Genomic DNA, 19,355 nt, shown 5'->3' on the forward strand with positions numbered 1-19,355 from the left:
TAGCATGCTCTTTTCAGAGCATGCTGAAAAATAAAGTTAACTAACCCCTTGGTATTCACATGTTCAGTGTAATATCAGCATTAGTTTGCCAAAACCTCCTCTCCGTTCCATGGAGCTGCAACGCAACCCATTTATAATACAGCACAGAGGGCCAAATGTTCAAACTCTTGTTTTTGTAGATTAATGGGCCATAGTCTTCTTTTGTGGATTTAGCATTTTACTGTGTTCGAGAGCAGAATATAAATGCCTAAAGCCAGGTTGTCCACTTATGGGCCCGCCGTATTGAGAGAGTCTTCCAGCATTTTGAGAGGCTTTTGTGGAGTGAGTTTAGACATCTAATCTACACATACTCACACATTCTGCTGCTGACCCAGGCCGGTCCCTGCCTCCCCACACTCCTCCCCTTCCTTCCCCGGCCAGAGAGATTGAACTCAAGAAGAAACCCCCCCTGGGCCACTAACTTTCCCCCCCCCCAAAAGAAACTTATCTTGCCCTGGTTCCTCACTTTTTGGCTCACAAGTCTCTCCATCGCTTTCTGTTGCTTCCCTCCATGAGCATAACCCCGCCATTTTAAAAAAGTTCCCCAACGCCAGTTTTTCCTGACTGCATGATTTGTTTTGATTGACAAAGTTCTACGCTTTTGTTTCGGGTTTGGGGAATGTTTTATTTTCAGGCCTGGCTGCCAACTGATATTGTGTGACGTCTCTGTGTGCAGGGAGAATGACAGCTTTTGTTCGCAGTGCCTCTTGTGATATGATTTTGTAACAATCACGTGTCACCTATCCTTCTATATAGGCAAGAAGGAAGCAAGCTGAACCAAGTGGCCTTAAAGTATACACCTGTGTTGAAGTCCAAGAAAATCAGGCTTTACTACTGTCTGGCGCTGTGATGCCGATTACAGATAAGACGTATACAACACATTGTTGCAGCTTCCTCTGTATACAGTCATTGAGGTTCCAGCCAAGCAGTCAACAACACAGTGGTGTGTGAGGCAATAAAAGATGGCTTCTTTTTAAATGGCAAAGGTAGCACGCTGGTTGTGCGAGCGGAGGAATGCAACATTTTTCCACTACTGAAGTCACCATGTGTGCAGTGTGTGGACATGCAGAAACAGATTGACGGTGATGATAGAGACACTGAACACCAGTCCAGATTCAAGTTACACGCAAGGATTCCAGACATATTCTAACCAGTAGTTACATTTTTTTTTGCAATTTTCAAAGTGTTGCTGAGCTGATCAGAGAAAATTGCATAAGCCTACAGTTCCTCCTTGTCCCATCCATCAAGCAGCAGCCAGTTTGACACGTTCAGCTTTGACATGAAGATGTAATCTTTTTCACTCATCTAACTGGCACATTATATCTCTAAAAGATGCCTGGTGTGTCAGTGAGCAGGAAAATGGGCAGAAAGATGCATGAGTTATATGAGAGTGTTAGCGGCACCTATATTACATGCTCACCCCCCCCCCCCCCCCCAAAGGCTTCACATAGTACTACTTTTCACAACATTATCAGCACTGGACATCTTTCAGCAACCTTTTTCTCTCTCTGTGGCTCCACTGTCATGACATGTTGCTACTCAAATTGTGTGGGATGACAAAAAAAAATATATATATTTTAGCAGCTACGCCCCAAAAACGATCCTTTCGTTTTTCACATAGGAGTGGAGGGCGTGTGGACTAGCGCCACGGTGCCCGCCCATGCCTTCTGGAGACCCTACCCCCTCCCAGTTTTCATAGTAGCCTCTTTATCTACATAAGTCATCTTGTCAGGGCTGCGGCAGAATTTGTAGCCTCTGCTTTAGCGGCAACCTTAGCAGACTTTCCTCTCCTCTCCTCTCCTCTCCTCTTCCAAAGCAGGCCTGAGCGCCCGAAATGTTTCTGCAAGTTTCCAGGACTTAGGGCAATTGGCTCCAACTTGAAAAAAAGGGATAACAAGAGGAAATCCAAGGGGAAGGATGCAGAGAAAGTGAAAGGAGAGAGAAGCAGGTGAGGGAACTTGAGAGTGCATAAGCCACTAGGGTTTAGGTGGATATCATTGGAGAAGCAGATCTAGCACGGACTATCCATTTCACAAAAAAAAACTCCTGGGTGCTTAAATTGTCAGGAAAACAAAGAGGGTCTTTCTGTCCAATCCTGCTTTATTTGGTGAATCATGACCAGCATCGGTTAAAAAAAAGAAATAAATAGCAACGTGAGGGGAATTTCTTTCCACGAAGGAGCCTCAGTAAACTGTCATCTTACGACCGGTGACGACCCGGGGAGATGAAAGCAGGGATGTCAGATGATGCAGAATTGTTTATGAAAGGCGAGGCGGCTCAAGCGTCACTGATAGATCAAGGACGAGCAACGCTACACAAGCTGTCACCAGCAAAAGAGCACACAAATGGACCAGGGCTAGCATGGCTAATTCGCTGTGTAGATCATGGCCGCTAGAGCAGTGATGACAGGAGGCAGATGGCTCTTTTATATCTGATGAGGTTTAGACGCTCATAACATTTCAATGGGTGCGCCACAATTAGCAGAAAGTCATGACTTTCAGTGCACGTGCACTTGAGGAATCGAGGTCAAATTTACTTAAATATCCATCCATCCATTTTCTGATCTGCTTCTCCTCACTAGGGTCGTGGGAGTGCTGGAGCCAATCCCAGCTATCATCGGGCAGGAGGCGAGGTACACCCTGAACTGGTTGCCAGCCAATCGCAGGGCACACATAAAAAAACAACCATTCGTAGTCACATTCATACCTAGGGGCAATTTAGAGACGTCAATTAACCTACCATGCATGTTTTTGGGATGTGGGAGGAAACCGGAGTGCCCGGAGAAAACCCACGCAGGCACGGGGAGAACATGCAAACTGCACACAGGCGGGGCCGGGGATTGAACCCCGGTCCTCGGAACTGTGAGGCAGACGCTCTAACCAGTCGTACACCGTGCCGCCCAAATTTACTTAAATATATTTTCAATTTCCAATGAGTGCACCTGCACAGTTTTCTTACATACCATCGCCGTCGAGTGGAAACCTATGTCAAATTTGGTCAATTTGATATTTTTCTCACAAATCGATACTATTGGTCAGTCCCCAGGTAGGACTGTTGTTTTTAAAATTATTAAGCAAACCATCCATCCATCCATCTAAAGTATGGAAAATCAAAATCCTCGATGGACAATAAAGAGTGAAAATAATGAAGTTAGAAACATTTAAATAGCATTTACATGTAAAAATTGATAGCTGTATATCTTTTTGGTGTCGAAGGATGCCATCTGCCAAGAAGGTAGGTTTGCGTGCAGATTAATTTTCGCCTGTTACACTACCTTATCACCTCATTAGTTTTGCATTGAATCACTCAGAACTACTTTGACTTTTGTAATAGGGTTTGGAAGATATATGTAACAACAGTCACAACTCTGGCTGCCTATTCAAGCCTTCTGTCTTATCAGGGGGCTCAGCACAACCGCAGGCTTTGATGGGCACAGCCGGTGGTAGCGACATATCCGTACCATTCTAAATCAGTGACAACATTATTAAATCCGCAATATTTAGCGAATCTAATTAGCGATTGAACACGAAGCCAGCCGCACACCCAGCGACGTGACCAAATCCAACTGGACTATTCAGTTGTGTCATGCAGCGCGAGTTATTCAGCAACGGGTCTTCATTAGTTTCAGACTGCCTGCAACTAGTTAGGCTGAGAGTCCACGTCAAATCGCAAGCTGATGGCGTCCGACAGTGTGCGGGCTTCTACGATGTGATACAACAGCACAGAGGTTAACGGCCAATCAAAATGCCAGGTTATATCACATGATCTTTCACAACAAAAATGGTGAACTGGGCAGTCGAAATAGAGGAAGACTTGATCGAATTATGGCATGCTTACGTCAGCTTGTGTTCGTATGACTGTAGTCCTAAGGGGTACATTAACAGAGTTACGAAAAGCCATTTTGGTCACATATTTTTGTTGCAGCGACTTCGGGGTCGTCCGTAGCTTTGCGAAGGTCCGTCATCGGCTGTAACTTGTTCGCAATTGTCCAGTTCCGTCTAATTCAGTTGCGTCGCTCGGTGTCGTTCACCAAACTATTTGAAACAGCTCTCTAAATTGCAGTACATTATTACACCACTGAAAACTACAAATATCGACAAACAGTCATTTGAAATTCATCCATCCATTTTGTATACTGATTGCTCTCATTTTTTTTTAGAGCCTATTCCCGCTGACTTTGGGCGAGAGTGGGGTACACCCTGGACTTGGTCAACAGCCAATCACAGGGCACATACAGACAAACAACCATTCATGTTCACAATTACATCTATGACGAATTTAGAGTCTTTAATTAACCTAACATATATTTTGGGAGGAAGCTGGAGAAAATCCACACAAACATGGGGAGAACATGCAAACTCGAGATTCTAACCCCGACTCTCAGAACTGTCAGGCAGACATGCTAACTACTAGGCCTGCCATAATGTTAAAATAATAATAATAATGGGAATAATTAATACTTCTCTGACAGCGTCAATCCAAACTAAGTATTGTTATATTCGTAAAGGCAGAATTTGTGATTATGATCGCTTTAGATTTAGTTTTGGCTACTATGAACATTATTGAAGTTGTGCAAGGATGTCACTTTTCCACCTTGAGCTGAGGTCATTGCACTTACCCTCCAATACAGCAAATGGAACAGTACATGCCATCGAGAAAAACAGCAGTGGTCAGAGACGAATTGTGTGTCAAAAAGCGAGGCCAGAACATAGTTGTAAAGAGCATGCAGGAAGAGCGCAGGGGGGCGTTGGGTCATCCTGGCTTGTAAGGGAAATTGAGCTCATGTACCCATGCACAGTTAAATGTCTCTTCTTAAATATATACGTGCACTCAAGTAAGCACAAAATATGCATCCACGCATATCAAAATTAATGTTCTTGACAGCTACCTCGGGCAGGGCTGAAACCCAGCACTTCAATCTTTATTCAAATAAATAGAGCACTACAATGTGCTGTTTGTGCTGTGCTCGCCCCTACCCATCAGAGAAGGCTTCGCTCAGATATTTGACGTCCTTTCCTGCTGTCCTTCGCCTCATTTTCAATATGCACTTTCACATTCTCTCACAAACCTCATTTCCCACCAAAATGGCCCTTATATAACTCCCCGAGCTCCATATGCCAACAAGAACTCTTATGTTTGTTTCAGAGGAGCGCAAGGAGTGTTTTTAATTATGTCAGTTTTCCTTTTTACAGCTGTTCTGAGTGAAGATTGTGTCGGCGCAAATATGTGCATTCATGCCTGGCAGCTACTATGTTAATGCCAGTGTGTCTCTGTGGGTGTGAGCTGTTCCAATCCATATGCGACTTGCCTCGAAATCTAACAAGACAACTGTTCCTGTCATCTCCACAAGAGGCACAAGTGAGACGACGCAGGCAGTTGTTACCACAAGTTCCAACATGTCATTCATTCCTTTCTATGACTATCATGCTTTTAATTTCATCCCACCGTGTTCCAGTTCTCACATCTGAGCCGCTCTCCCGTTTTCAGGTCACATCAGCAGATCAAAGTCCACATGAGGCTTTGAACCGTCAATTGGAGACCTCAGAATTCCGTCTTTGCCGTGTGGTCTGAAGGAAATGACCGAATAGCTTTTCAAAACATCCCTGTGGCTGACTTGGAGGCCAGGGCTCCGGCCCCGATTGACGAAAGCTTACAGAGGTGTTTCACTGGCTCAGTGCTGATATTATCTCATAGTAAGTGGCCTTAATGGGCTTCCAACTGTTTGTTTGAAGGACTCCCATAATGACAGGGATCAGCTGATACCGGCCTCCCCTACAGCGCACTGGGAAGAGGCTCCTCTCATGGATGAACAAACTCCTTTCCCGGCTATTAAACACATTTGGACAAATCAGCCTCCTGTGACGTGTAAAAGTTCAAGCATGATTGTTGTCTTATTCCATTTCGAAATGATGCCAAGACATCACTCAAAGCGTGCACAAACACACGCCGGCCACGACATCTCTGCCCTGTGCCGTCTCTTCCCATCTGTGTGCAAAAGAGGTATTTCCAAAGACAGACCGGTGCCAAAAGAGCACAGTGGCGGTGGGTGCTCCGGTCTGTTGGCACAGCGCTCAACAATAGAAGGTGTCACCCAGGCAATTATGCACAGCGCTATGAAGTTGGACAAGAATGCAGCACTATTTGCTAAACACACAAATATCTACAGCTCTACTCCCTTTAAGTGGAAGGTATTTTCTCAGTCTGGCCCAAAGACGCTCCTGACAACAATGAGCAGGCTTGTTAAGGCGACACCTGGTGAAGAAGTGGAAGGAGAAGAAAATCCGGGCCTGGGGAATGTCCAAACCAAGGCCCTTTGTTCCTGTGCGCTAACATTTCGTAAAGAATGATGCCGCTATAGTATTATAGTACAACCCCAATTCCAATGAAGTTGGCACAATGTGTTGAACATAAATAAAAAACAGAATACAATGATTTGCAAATCATGTTCAATCTATATTGAATTGAATACACTACATAGATAAGATATGTAATGTTCAAACTGATCAACTTTGTTGTTTTTAGCAACTAATCATTAACTTGGAATTTGATGGCTGCAACACGTTCCAAAAAAGCTGGGACAGGGTCATGTTTACCACTGTGTTACATCACCTTTTCTTGTACGTTGAGGAACATTGTCCTTAAACTGTTCGACTATTTTCTCACGCACTTGTTCACAGAGAGGTGAACCTCGCCCCATCGTTGCTTGTGAATGACTGAGCAAGTCAGGGAAGCTCCTTTTCTACCCAATCGTGGCACCCACCTGTTCCCAATGAGCCTGTTCACCCTGTGGGATGTTCCAAACACGTGTTTGATGGGCATTCCTCAACTTTCTCTGTCTTTTTTGCCACCTGTCCCAGCTTTTTTTTTGGAATGTGTTGCAGCCATAAAATTCTAAGTTAATGATTATCTGCTAAAAACAATCAAGTTCATCAGTTTAAACATTAAATATCTATCTTTGTAGTGTATTCAATTAAATATAGGTTGAACATGATTTGTTTTTATTTATGTTTAACACAACATCCCAACTTCATTGGAATTGGGGTTGTATATATCCATCCATCCATTTTCTGAGCCGCTTCTCCTCATTAGGGTCGCGGGCGTGCTGGGGGCGGGCCCGGTACACCCTGAACTGGCTGCCAGCCAATCGCAGGGCAAATACAAACAAACAGTCACACCTACGGGCAATTTAGAGTTGTCAATTAACCTACCACGCATGTTTTGGGGATGTGGGAGGAAACCGGAGTGCCCGGAGAAAACCCACGCAAGCACGGGGAGAACATGCAAACTCCACATAGGTGCGGCCGGGATTTGAACCCCGGTCCTCAGAACTGTGAGGCAGACGCTCTAACCAGTCGTCCACCGTGCCGGGGTTGTATATAGTAGTATAGTATTAGTAAAGTGACTTTCAGCAGGTTACTACAACTAACACATTTAATCATCAAGTGGCACAAAACTGACAATGTTGAATGTTGGTAAAAAGTGCACCTTTGATCATATTTGATGTTTTTTTTTTTTTTCCTAAAAACAATTTTTGCACACATACAGTAGAAGACCGACAAGCCTGACATTTCCGAAGGAGAATGAAGAACACGTGGAAAAAAAAAAAGTTGTAATATTACAACTATCAACTATTTTCTTCTTATTATTATTGTTATTTTAACAAATGAAAGCCAACCTTTCCACACAAATGTAAATGCAATAGTCTGAAATGAGCACTCGCTGTTTCTCACTTGAGAAAGGCCATACTTTTATTGGGTAATATATCATTAAATATTTCTATTTCAGTGTTTTTGAAACTTACCAAAGCTAACAGTCCTCATCTTAATGTAAGTACATTTATGCTTGTTATAGGACAACTTTGTAAAATCAAAACGCTCTCATAATATTAGAACTTTATTGCCAACATTGGGAATTTCTTTTCATAATCTTATCACTTTATTTTCTTATGATGTCTTTTAAATTTTTTTTTTTTTTTTTTTTTTTGAGTGTGTCCTTAACACTCCTTGGCACGAAATGAAGATCCTGTCTCATTTTATGATAAACATTCATATATTTATTTTAATTTACTGCAAAAAGGCATTAATTAAAAGGCTTTATTTCAGAACTGTCACTTGTCCGGAAGTGTTTTGGAACAATAATTAAAGCCTCTTTACTGTTGCGACACAAACTTAGTTAATATAATAATAATAATGACGAAGAGTTAGCACATCCTGCTCAGAGTTCTGAGTTTGGGTGTTCCAATCTGGGCTCCGCCCTTCCTGTATGGAGTTTGCATGCTCTCCCCGTGCTTGCGTGGGTTTTCTCCGGGTATTCCGGCATCCTCCTGCATTCCAAAAATATACATGCTAAGTTCACTGAAGACTCCACGTTGTTCTTAGGTGTGAATGTAACTGAGAATGTTGGTTTAGGTGCCCTGCGAATGACTGGCAACAAGTCAAGGGTGTACACAGCCTCTCTCCCAAAGCCAGCTGGGATAGGCTCCAGCTCACATGAAACCCATATTAGGACAAGCGATATAGGAAATGCATGGCTGGATTCAACATTACCAGTGTGTTTGTGTATATTTGTAGTTTTTAGTGGTGTATAAATGTAATGCATTAGACTGAGAGCTGTTTTGAATATTTGAATATTTTGGTTGACTAAAGCTAGTTGTACACCTAACAACAACCCCTCCAGCTGATCCGTGACCCTAATGAGAATAATGATAATCATAGCCACAAGCAGAGCGCAAGTCATTTTGAGGTGTAATAAATAGTGCAAAGCCAACTACTACACTGGTTCGTCAGCCAAGAAAGAGCTCTCTCTGTACAGAAGCTAATTGTCACAATGAGCCCGACTTCAAACTTTGACCCCCGGCCTTGTTTAAGCTCGTCTCGAGAGCTTAGTCTGTGTCCCTTTACCCACGTGGACCACAGCCCCGCCATGCAGCACAGATGTGTCAGCACAAGCTATCAAGTATGAACCTTCAGAGCGTGGACTTGCTTAAGCTTTGATATTTGTTTTTTGTTTGATGCCACTGCGAAACACCAAAAGACTCCATCTGTCAGTGCACTGGGATTTCATTCTGCGTCAAGGGGAGGGTCGGCTTTATCTTTTGGATGAAAGACGTGCGCTGTGAGTCCAGGGGCGAGAGTGGGAAGGAAGGGTGGCTCTGCTCTTGTGTTTGCATGTGTGTATCTGTGTGTTTTCCTAGCAGGGTGTGTTCTTGGAACCCACCACACTGGGACATCACCCCCAGGTGTTCTCTCTCTCTCCCTCCCTCTCTCTCTCTCTCTCTCTCTCTCTCGCTCTCTCTCTCTCTCGGGTTCTGTGAAAATACCTTGAGGATTAGGTGAGTAGCAACTGCGAAGTGGGGGTGTGAGGTAGTGATTGACAGCTGAAAGGCTGGAGAGGTGCTCAGGCATGCTGTGGTTAAGTTGGGGGGGGGGGATTGGAATGGGTATGCACACACAGGCGGGATTGGTTTGGTTTGGGGGGGGGGGGTACTCAGCTGTTGCCACCCACTATAGCCCCTCCACTCGGCCTCTTTATAGTCCCATGCTCGCGTGGCCAACAACGCCCACATTGCATCACAAGACCGTCGAACCCCTCTGCGTAGCCTGACGTGCACACGGCAAAAATTGTTGCTGCGCGAAGAACGCTGCAGAGATCATCTCTCGTGATTAGTCCGTTTTAGTCACATGCTGTGATGACGTACTCAGCGTGCCCCTTGGTTCTACATACCATCTACGCCGCCGCCTTCTTGATCGATTTTGCAGCATAATTCAACATATCATCGGGTCATCTAGGTCCATTTTTTTCGAGCAGACACTGTTCCACGGTCGCCATTGTTGTTGCTTTGTTCCTTGTTCCAGAAAGGAAAGGAAAAAAGGCTACCGGAAATGGCCAAAAAATGCAGAGGAAACTCCACCCTGTGGTGTCCTAGCCAATACCCGCTGTAGCGACACCCCGGACTTGGAGGTGAACTGCAGTACATTTTCAAAACTGCGTGCGTGGGTTGCGCTCGAGTATAACGGCAAACTACACGCGGGACAGCCGCAGTGACGTCAGCGCGGTTGCCGCCCGCACAAGTATAAAGAAGCTTTAACACCACCTGCCACCCCTTTTTGAAAAATATGAACAATAACTACCATTACTTCAATGTGTGACTGTGGGGGTTGATCTGCCTTTTTCCACAGCATAAAAACACTCCTGATTGCCAACAATCCTCTCTTTGTGCTCCATGTCCCATACATACATCATAATCCCATCCTGGCACTCCAGAGGACAACAGTGCCTTTTGTGGACACGTTGTAAACTACAACCCAGAACCACACATCAGGAACTTAAGGATGACAGCCTCCCAACAAAGGTGAATGGTTCTGATTATAATTTTTCCTTTTGCTAATTTTAAAAAGTAGCCAGATTATTGAGAGGCTTTTCCTTCAACATCTGTTGTATATTGTTGAATATTTGTCTCATCCACTCACACTAGAAGAATTCTGTTTGGTCTTTAATTGCAGACTTGTGGGTTGCCTGCTCTAAAGGCCCTGCAAGGCTCAAACGCGCACTCTTGCACGCACATACAGAGGCAGAGCTTGCAGACACAACCGCACCATATACAAACCTCTATAAGGTAACCACAGGGGCTGTGTAATCACTGTATTGATGAAAGTGGACTTTTTCCTTATGGTTCCATTGTGGGATATTTCGTCCTATATCACAAGCTGACCGGAAAGTTTTCCGTGTCTACAAAAATACATGTAATGAAGTGCAATTTAGGAAACCATATTTTCCACTTTGCAGTGGCTGTCCAAATTGTTAAAAGCAAGGAGGCCAAATGAATATGGGCCATATACTGTACGGAGTAAGGGCTGGAATGGAAAATGACACACGAGAGGGAGTCAAACACATACACTAATGAGAAGAACTTACAGAGTGCAGCCATCTCTTTGGGCAGGTCAGCACCAAATCTCCCAAAAAGGCTACTGTTGGCCAGCAGGTCAAAGGGAGAGTGGCTTCTCATGGAGTTGAAGGCGAAGGGGTAGACAGCAGGTGGGAAGCCAGTCATGTGGCCCACCTGCTGTTCCCTGTTGGTAGCCATGACGACGATGCACCAGCAGGCCCACTGGCGGATGGGAACGCACTTAACAGTCACCCCTGGAAATCCCCGTTAAAGTTTTGTGTCCTCTCGAAGGCTCTCAGGATATGGGAGAATGGATGAGTAAGATCGGAGGCCTTGCGTTTTGTGGGGGAACAACAAACTCCTCTTGAATGGAAACATCCAGTTTCTGGGGAAGAGAAGAAAGACAGACTTGTTATTTCTTATTGCACCGCATAAAACAAAAGGATAAATCCATCTGATTGGCATGAACATGATACATAAGTGGTTCCCTGTTGGGACCACAAACATGTTTAACCTCGCATCAACTCAGAGACCCTGATCCATGCTCTCTCTGGGATGGGGAAAAGTTCATCCACAGTTATAATGCGAGGAGGATGTGCAGACTTCATCAGAACAGGTATGAGGACAAGGGAAGGAAGGCGGGGTGGTCCTGAACGAGAGGACAGCGAGGAACCACAGTAGATACAAATGTGTGAGAAGAAGAGCGAGCCAGAGGAAAATCCAGAAAAACTGGGAATGGGTGAGGGGAAAAGAAGATAAGAGAGACATTTGGAAAAAGTTATAACTTAGATGAGTAGGGGGTGGGGGTTGAGATGAAAATAAAAGAGAAAGCACTCTTGTTCCTTCAGTATTGAAGAGTTTCCAGACTTGTGCACTGATTCCAGGCTATGCCATATGATTTAAATCACCAGAACTCTGCTATAAAGAGCTCCTCTGTTCCTGCTGCCAGCCTAGCACAGCAGCCTGCTTCCCTCTCCCTCTGACGCTCCCCCCCCCCCCCCCCCCAGACCAGAGGCCCAGACACGGGGTCCGTGGGGGTTGGGGAGTGGGGGGTGAAATAAGATCCACTGATTGCTAACTGCTGCTGTCACTTCCAACAAGCTTATGTTGAGGTAAGGCTCTCACCCCACAAAGTCATTTTGGCTCAAATCTCCCACAGCCCACTCGTCACTTAGACACCGCACAGTAGGCACGGACAAGGAAGCAGGCATGCACTGCTGTTGATTGTTAATACAGGAGGCTAGAAAGAGCGAGTAAAGCCTCCCCATTTTCTTTTTCATGTTTTTGCAGACCGCTCCCTGAGCGTGACTTTATGAGTGGGTGGTGTGATGAGCTTGTTTTTACAAATGTGGCTTTGAAAAAGAGCACAGCCAAAGAATTTTGGGTACTGCGGTGGCTTGTGAATTTGAGGGAAAGGACTAGGACAGAAATTGTGGTGATGAAGTCAACAACGTTGATTGGAAGGGAGGGTGTTGAGAAGACATAACTGGTGAACGTATACATGCCGATTATAAAAAAAAAATTCTTTTAAAAGTAACAAATGAACAGTGGCAAACTCTAGGCACTGGGGGGCACTGTGAGGCGGCGCCATGCCTTGATGAGAAAACAGGCAGGGAGCTTTCCAAGACACAGTATATGTACCACAAAATCTGAAAGTCATAGTACATACACATGCAATCAAGTGCTTGGAAAGAAAAAAAGCTACGTGTTAAAACACATACACACTTGCGCGCACGCGTGCGCACACACACACACACACACACACACACCTCAATCTTGCATCTTTTCCAGGGCTCTGGCTCAATCCCGTCGCTCTCTCTGGTTCTCTCTCTTTCAACAGAACCAGTTAATTACACCCTACTGCTGCAGGCAGCTTCAAACCACCACTAATTTAGAGTTCCATTACAGTAAACTGTTCCACATGTGGATCCAGGGCCCGGGCAGGCTCGGGTGACCACGTTTCAGGAAGGAGCAGCCGTTGATAGGCACCAACCCCCAATTCTGCCAACATAGCCAACTTTATTCTCAATTTCTCTGCGCAGCCTAGTCCCTCTCCATATCTCCAGTCATGATCTTATGGCTAATTCAGACCCCCTTCGCCATCCGTCACCGCATCAACACAGCTTGTGCCGAGTCCCCATGGGTCAGCGGGTGCAATCATTAGCAAACAAAGAAAAAAATGACAGAAAACTTCACAGCATGCCGAAAGGGAGAAAGCGTACTGTATGGTGCAGGATTTGTTTTGCCCATTTGGTAACTGCCTCATGCACTCTTCAAAGGCAGAAAGATCTGCCAGTGCTGAGAGAAGAGAGTAGGATAGAGGCTTTTGTATTCTCATAGGAGTAAACAAGAATGTATTGATCCATCTATTTATCCAGTATTGCAGCCATGAATACAAAGGAGTTCTAAGCTAGTGAAGCTACTCGAAGAATGCAAACTTAACACAATTACCCACAGAAGGAAAGGCAGCATTTTAAAACAGAACACAGCACATTTACTTTCCTCCCCAAACACAATGATGAATTCATAAAAACAAAAAAGATGGCACCAGTGTTTTTTAATGAGGCACATCAGTCCAAAAGCTTTTTAAAGAGTCATTTGTGTTTTATTATGGGGTCCCGTGGTAGGCTCGCTTCGCCACTGGGTCTGGGTCTATAAAGGGGAAGAGGGGAATTTGGAGTGATCTCATCCCCTGTTAGCCAGGGCCAAATGGGCACAGAGGCCCTGCCCACTTCCCCTGAGCCTGGGGGGCACACAGGAGGCAGCAGGCTGCCATGCGGGCGAGGAGGAGCACCATGGGGAGGGTTCCAGGCTACTGCGGGGACTTCCCATCCCTGGCCGGGACAGGCGCACTGGAGCGGAGTTTCCAACCTCACAGTGTGCTCCAGTGTGCTGCCGCAGCCATGCTGGTTGCACTTTGCACGTAGCAAATCAATCAAGCTACGACGAGGCACGCTTTGACACAAGACTCTCGTTGTGCTGAGGACTTTTGGTTGTGACAAAAAGTCGAAGATTGGAAGAATAAATCCCCAGTGGTCAAACAATAATAAGGTCATGGGAAATGATTTCCTTCTAACTTTACAGCATGTGTAACATCAATTAGGCAGATGTTGCTAAACATATTCTGCATTGAACTAAAGTTACACGAACCTCAGCTCTTAATGTGTTCTAGTCAATAATGTTTCCCTCCACTCCTGGAGAGTGTGGTAATGTGGACTAGAAAATCATTGACAACTGCCAAAGATGTTGAGAATGGGGCAAATATTTTTCACAACACTGACTGTAGCATATTCCCGGAATGATTTATTGCGAAAGCTCTGATCTATGCAAGACAGCCAACACAGCATCTTCAGTTTCCTCACTTTAATGTTTAAGATAATGAAATGTAAATATCAAACAAAGATAACCCAAGTAAACACAAAATGCAGTTTTTAAATGATGGTTTTATTTATGAAGGAAAAAAAACTATTCAAACCTACCTGGCCCTTTGTGAAAAAGTAATTTCCCCCACCACTTGTGAAATCATGAATTAACTCTGGCTAATCACATACATTTTGGGGGGAAAGCAGAGTTCATTTACATTGACCAGAACCAAGCCTGATTTCCTCCAGACCTATTCAATCAAAAAATGACATGAATAGAACCTGTCTGACAAAATGAAGTCAGTCAAAAAATCTAAAAAAAGCAACAAAATGCAGCGATCCAAAAAAATTCAACAACATATGAGGAATAAAGTAATTGACAGCCATCAGTCTGCAAAAGATTACAAAGCTACTTCTACAGCCTTAGGACTCCATCGAACCATGGTGAGAGCCACTGTCCACAAATGGTGAACATTCCCAGGAGTGGCCGGCCTACAAAATATACCCCAAAGGCACAGCAACAACTCATTCAGGATGTCACAAAGGAACCCAGGACAACATCTAAAGAACTGAAACCCTCCGTTGCCTCACCTAAGGTCAGTGTTCATGACTCAACAAGAAGGCAGAGACTAGAAAAAATGGTATCTATGGCAGAGCTCCAAGGCGAAAACCACTGCTGACCAAAAAGAACCTAGAGGTTTGTCTTTTGCAAAAAACAAAACAAAACAATACAAAAAAAAAACCAACATCTGAATGATTTCCAAGACATATTCTATGGACTGATGAGAGGAAAGTTGAACGGAAAATGTGTGTCTCATTACATCTGGCATACATATAAACAGCATCTCAGAAAAAGAACATCATACCAACAATCAAACATGGTGGTGGTAGTGTGATGGTCTGGGGCCAGCTCCTTCAGGACCTGGAAGATTTGCTGTGATGGATGGAACCATGAATTCTGCCAGAAAACCTGAGGGAGACTTTTCGGCCATCAGTTTGTGACCTCAAGCTGAAGTGCACTTAGATTCTGCACCAGGACGACGATCCAAAACACACCAGCAAATCAAATTCTGAATGACTTAAAAAACACAAAATTAAGGTTTTGGAGTGGCTTAGTCAAAGTCCGGAAATTAATCCCGATTGGAATATTGTGACCTTAAAAAGGCCCTTCATGCTTGACAACCCTCCAGTGTTGCTCAATTGAAACAATTCTGCGATAAGGAGTGACCCAAAATATCTGCACAGAGATGTGAAAGACATCAGAAAACGCTTGATTTCAGCTGTTGCTGCTGAGGGCGGCCCAAACAGTTATTAGGTTAAGGAGACAACTACTTTTTCATACAGGGCCAGGCAGGTACCTATGAATAGTTTTGCATAACAGTTGTTGTTTCCTTAGTGTCAGCAATATTTCCTTGATACACCATTAGAAAAGTTAACAATCATTTATTTATTATTTATGGGATAGGAGAATCGAGTTTGCATGTTCTCCCAGTGCTTGCGTGGGTTTTCTCTAGGTACTCTGGTCTTCTACCACATTCCAAAAACATTCACGTTAGGTTCATTAAAGACGCAAACATTTCCTTAGGTATGAATGTGAACAATCATTTGTCTATAATTGCCCTGCGATTGGTAGCGCAGAAAAAGCGTAGAGGGATTGTACAGTAATTAAATGCAATGCTTAAAGGAGTTAAAAGTCCTATTTATTTTTTATTGTATATTTTACAATAAAGATTCAAAAATTGTGACGCTCTGCTTCCTGCCATGACCGAGTTGAGGATACTTATTGGTTTTCATTTCTCTGCCACCAAGCTCGTCTGACTTTACAGGTTTTCTTTGAGTATCCTGAACAATTTTAGAATGGGCAATTTTTTTGCATCCCCCCCCCCCCAGATAAAAATGTGTGTCAAAACCTTCAGCGGAACAGTTGACTTCACATTCACAGCCTCCAGATAAATGAAGTACCTTGTATCCTGGTAGGAAAACATTGGCAGACTTAAATGTTTTTGTTGGGTTTTTTTTTAACCTCAGACTTGCCCACTCATGCCAATTTTTCAACACAAAGCTAACCATGTCTTCCAGGCACAGTCATCTAATTGCCAACATGACAGTGATTTATGTTTCATAACTTTGTAAAGGAAGTGAGTGGAGGCACGCAGGGTTATGTTTAAGTTCTGGATCACAGGTAAGGTCATATTACTACACCAGTAAAACAATTCTTTTTATCGAAAACAACAAACAGACGCTATGTGAGCGTTATGTGATCTGGTCGCTGGTGCCGGCGAAATTTTGTCTGTGGAAACCTTACCTGAAACACATTACTGCTCGATGCTGAGCTGACAGCTTGCCGTCTTTCAACAAGTGTGTGGCTAATGGCTCCGAGAGAGACACTCAGTGACAGACGTCTTGGTGTGTCCAAACACACCTGCATTCCATCACCTCAAACTTGTTTGACATCTGCCTGCTCTTGGCATCGCACAAACATGTATTTGCTTACACGCAACAATGCAAAGTAGCACTTGGGTGCAATTATTTGACATTTAAAGAACAGTACGTTCCCTTGGAGTGCAATTGGAACTTAATAGTAAGAGAAGAAAATTGTTTTACAGTACAAACCTAATAGTCGATTAAAATGATCAATTAGATGTCATTATTTTGTATACATTGCACACTTTGCAATTAAGTCATACACCATTGCACAGTGTCACTAAAAACAGGCTACGTTGAGTTGCACAGTGGAGAAGATTATGGAAAGAGTTTCAACTCAGTGAGACATTAAACACTTTCTGAAAAGATGAAGTCATCCTCACAATTTTTCTCTTTCCATGATGTGGTAGAGCACTCTGGCGTATTAAGCACACTCTCCCACTTCGGATCGAGCAAAACAAGAACACGCATACACCACAACAGGAAAAGACAGATGGTGGAATACAATTTGTAGACAAATACAACCGGAGTGGCAGAAAATCACTCAAGAAAAACTAAGAACTGGCCTCTCCTTTTTCAACAAGTGAGTATGGAGGTGTTTGTATTCCTCAGCTCAGAGAGAAAACAAATCTTCCTCTATATGAAGACCGCTTCCATGTCTGATTGTAGTCCCAGGAACCATAGCAACACAAAGCGGGCTCAAACAAACACATACAAAACACACAACAGAGTGCCAACAGGCATCTTAAGAAATGCTCTGAGTCTAACTGAACATGTAAATAGACACAAACACACCTATAAAAATCAACCCTAACCCATGCAAATTGTTTCCTTGTTAATTATAGTACTGTGGCAGAAAGATCAACGCCCCTGCACATCCCCCCCCCCCCCCCCCCACACCCCCAAAAAAATAACAACAAAAAAACCACCTGTCTATCCTCCCATCCACTGAGTCTTAATGACTAGAGAGAGTACAAAAATACAACAGGTATCAACAGCTCTCTGGTTAAAGAGGGAAAGAATGGCGGCCAAATCTTGTAATGCAATCTACTTGTCAAGTTGCACAGATGAATGAATAAAATAAATTCTTTTCTGTACACGTCTCAAATCACAAAAATGTGATTTGAACTTGTTTCATTGATGAACTCCCTCCACCTTCCAGTCCAGAGGTCTCCTCCTCTGAGTCCAACTGGTGTGCTTCAGCACGCGCCTTCACTTAGCCATGCTGTTACTATTTTTCTCTGTTTAACTATCCCACACTCTTGTGTCAGGTCCATCAGGGGAGATAAAAGTGCAGATGGCAGGTGCTGTGCTCGTAAGCCGCCACTGCAATACGACAACACTGTATTAAAGCGACATGGACACGTGAAACAAGAAAAAACACGCAATGACATCAGGAACAGGATGTCTCTGATATGTACGCCAGTAACAAGTGGAACCTGTTAACCGAGGCAATATGCCAGAATCAAGAGATACAATTCACTGACAAACGACCAACTATGGGAACATAATGAATAAACCTACCATATAAACTAAGAGCAGAGCTGTATACACAGACACACACACAGACACAAACACAAACACACACACACACACACACACACACACACACACCTCACTCTACAGGAATTAGCCTTTGCTACTAAAAAGCTGGAAACAATACTGGTCTTTTCCAAGTTTCCAGCAAGTTCGTTATAATAAAAAAGGTCAAGGACTGCTGACTCCTCTGGTGAATAGACATCAAACACATGCAGGCGTGTCCACACTAACACATGCTAATAATAAAGAGCTCCACAGGCACTGGGCAACAGCCACTAATAAGCACATGTGCATGGAGGAACATGCAGGCCCGCTCACGTCCTCAAGTACGTATTCATACAAATGTAGTGTTTCGTCCATAAAGCCTAATGAAAGAAATGTGGATGAGGATGTTTTAGTGTTTGCTCACGGAGATGTAGTTTGATTTAGGCAAGTGCGAAAGTATCTCTGTCTTCTATTAAAGACCCACTGATGCAAAATACAACCTCGCTGCTAACAAAGGCAAGCTGAGGGGAAAAACAAAAAACAAACAGGCAGAAGTTTTGGGAAATTTGAAACTTTTTGCACGTGAAATTCACTCACCAATTCCGCCGTGGACGAACAGATGAATGACTTAACGGAAGGGTCCGATGAGCGGCGCTAGCCTGGAGGGGGGAAAAAAAGGAGACAAGATGTGTGCACGTTCATCAGAGTGCTTCTGACAGCACCAGCGGGCAGCAGCCAACCTCTCTCTCTCTCTCTCTCTCTCTCTCTCTCTCTCTCTCTTGCTCTCGCCACCACTCTCTCACTGGACTTTTTCCTCCTCCTCCTCTTCTCCCTACCTCTAAAAATCACTCTTTCACTTGCTAGGAAATAATTATACTCTCTGATTCATTACGCTATCCTTGGTCACGTGACCCAACACTTCAAAAATACAGCACATTTTTTTCACAAGCCACAAAATGCCTGCAGGGAAGAAAAGGGCCCATAGAGCTTAAGTTTCTGTTTTTAATACTCTCTCTTTGTCTCTCACTTTGGCTCGTTTTCTTTCCTGCATTTGCTTGGCTACCAAGTTGTTTACCTATACTAACTATTTGTGCAAATGGAGAGCCACGTTGTCATCTAAC

General features: G+C 44.0%; 1 protein-coding gene across 1 annotated transcript in view; it reads right to left on the reverse strand.

Annotated features, from left to right (window-relative positions):
- The window catches only part of rarga (retinoic acid receptor gamma a), a 50,175-nt gene that overhangs the window by 22,782 nt on the left and 8,038 nt on the right, over positions 1-19,355 (reverse strand). Inside the window, exons 2-3 of the mRNA XM_061774147.1 lie at positions 18,832-18,893; positions 10,954-11,309 (exon numbers count right to left, since the gene is read on the reverse strand). Of these exons, the coding sequence (XP_061630131.1) occupies positions 10,954-11,122 (169 nt within the window). The 5' untranslated portion in view covers positions 11,123-11,309; positions 18,832-18,893. The remainder of the gene's footprint in view (positions 1-10,953; positions 11,310-18,831; positions 18,894-19,355) is intronic.

The sequence above is a fragment of the Phyllopteryx taeniolatus genome, chromosome 1 (assembly GCF_024500385.1).
Source record: "Phyllopteryx taeniolatus isolate TA_2022b chromosome 1, UOR_Ptae_1.2, whole genome shotgun sequence".
Classification (NCBI taxonomy): domain Eukaryota; kingdom Metazoa; phylum Chordata; class Actinopteri; order Syngnathiformes; family Syngnathidae; genus Phyllopteryx; species Phyllopteryx taeniolatus.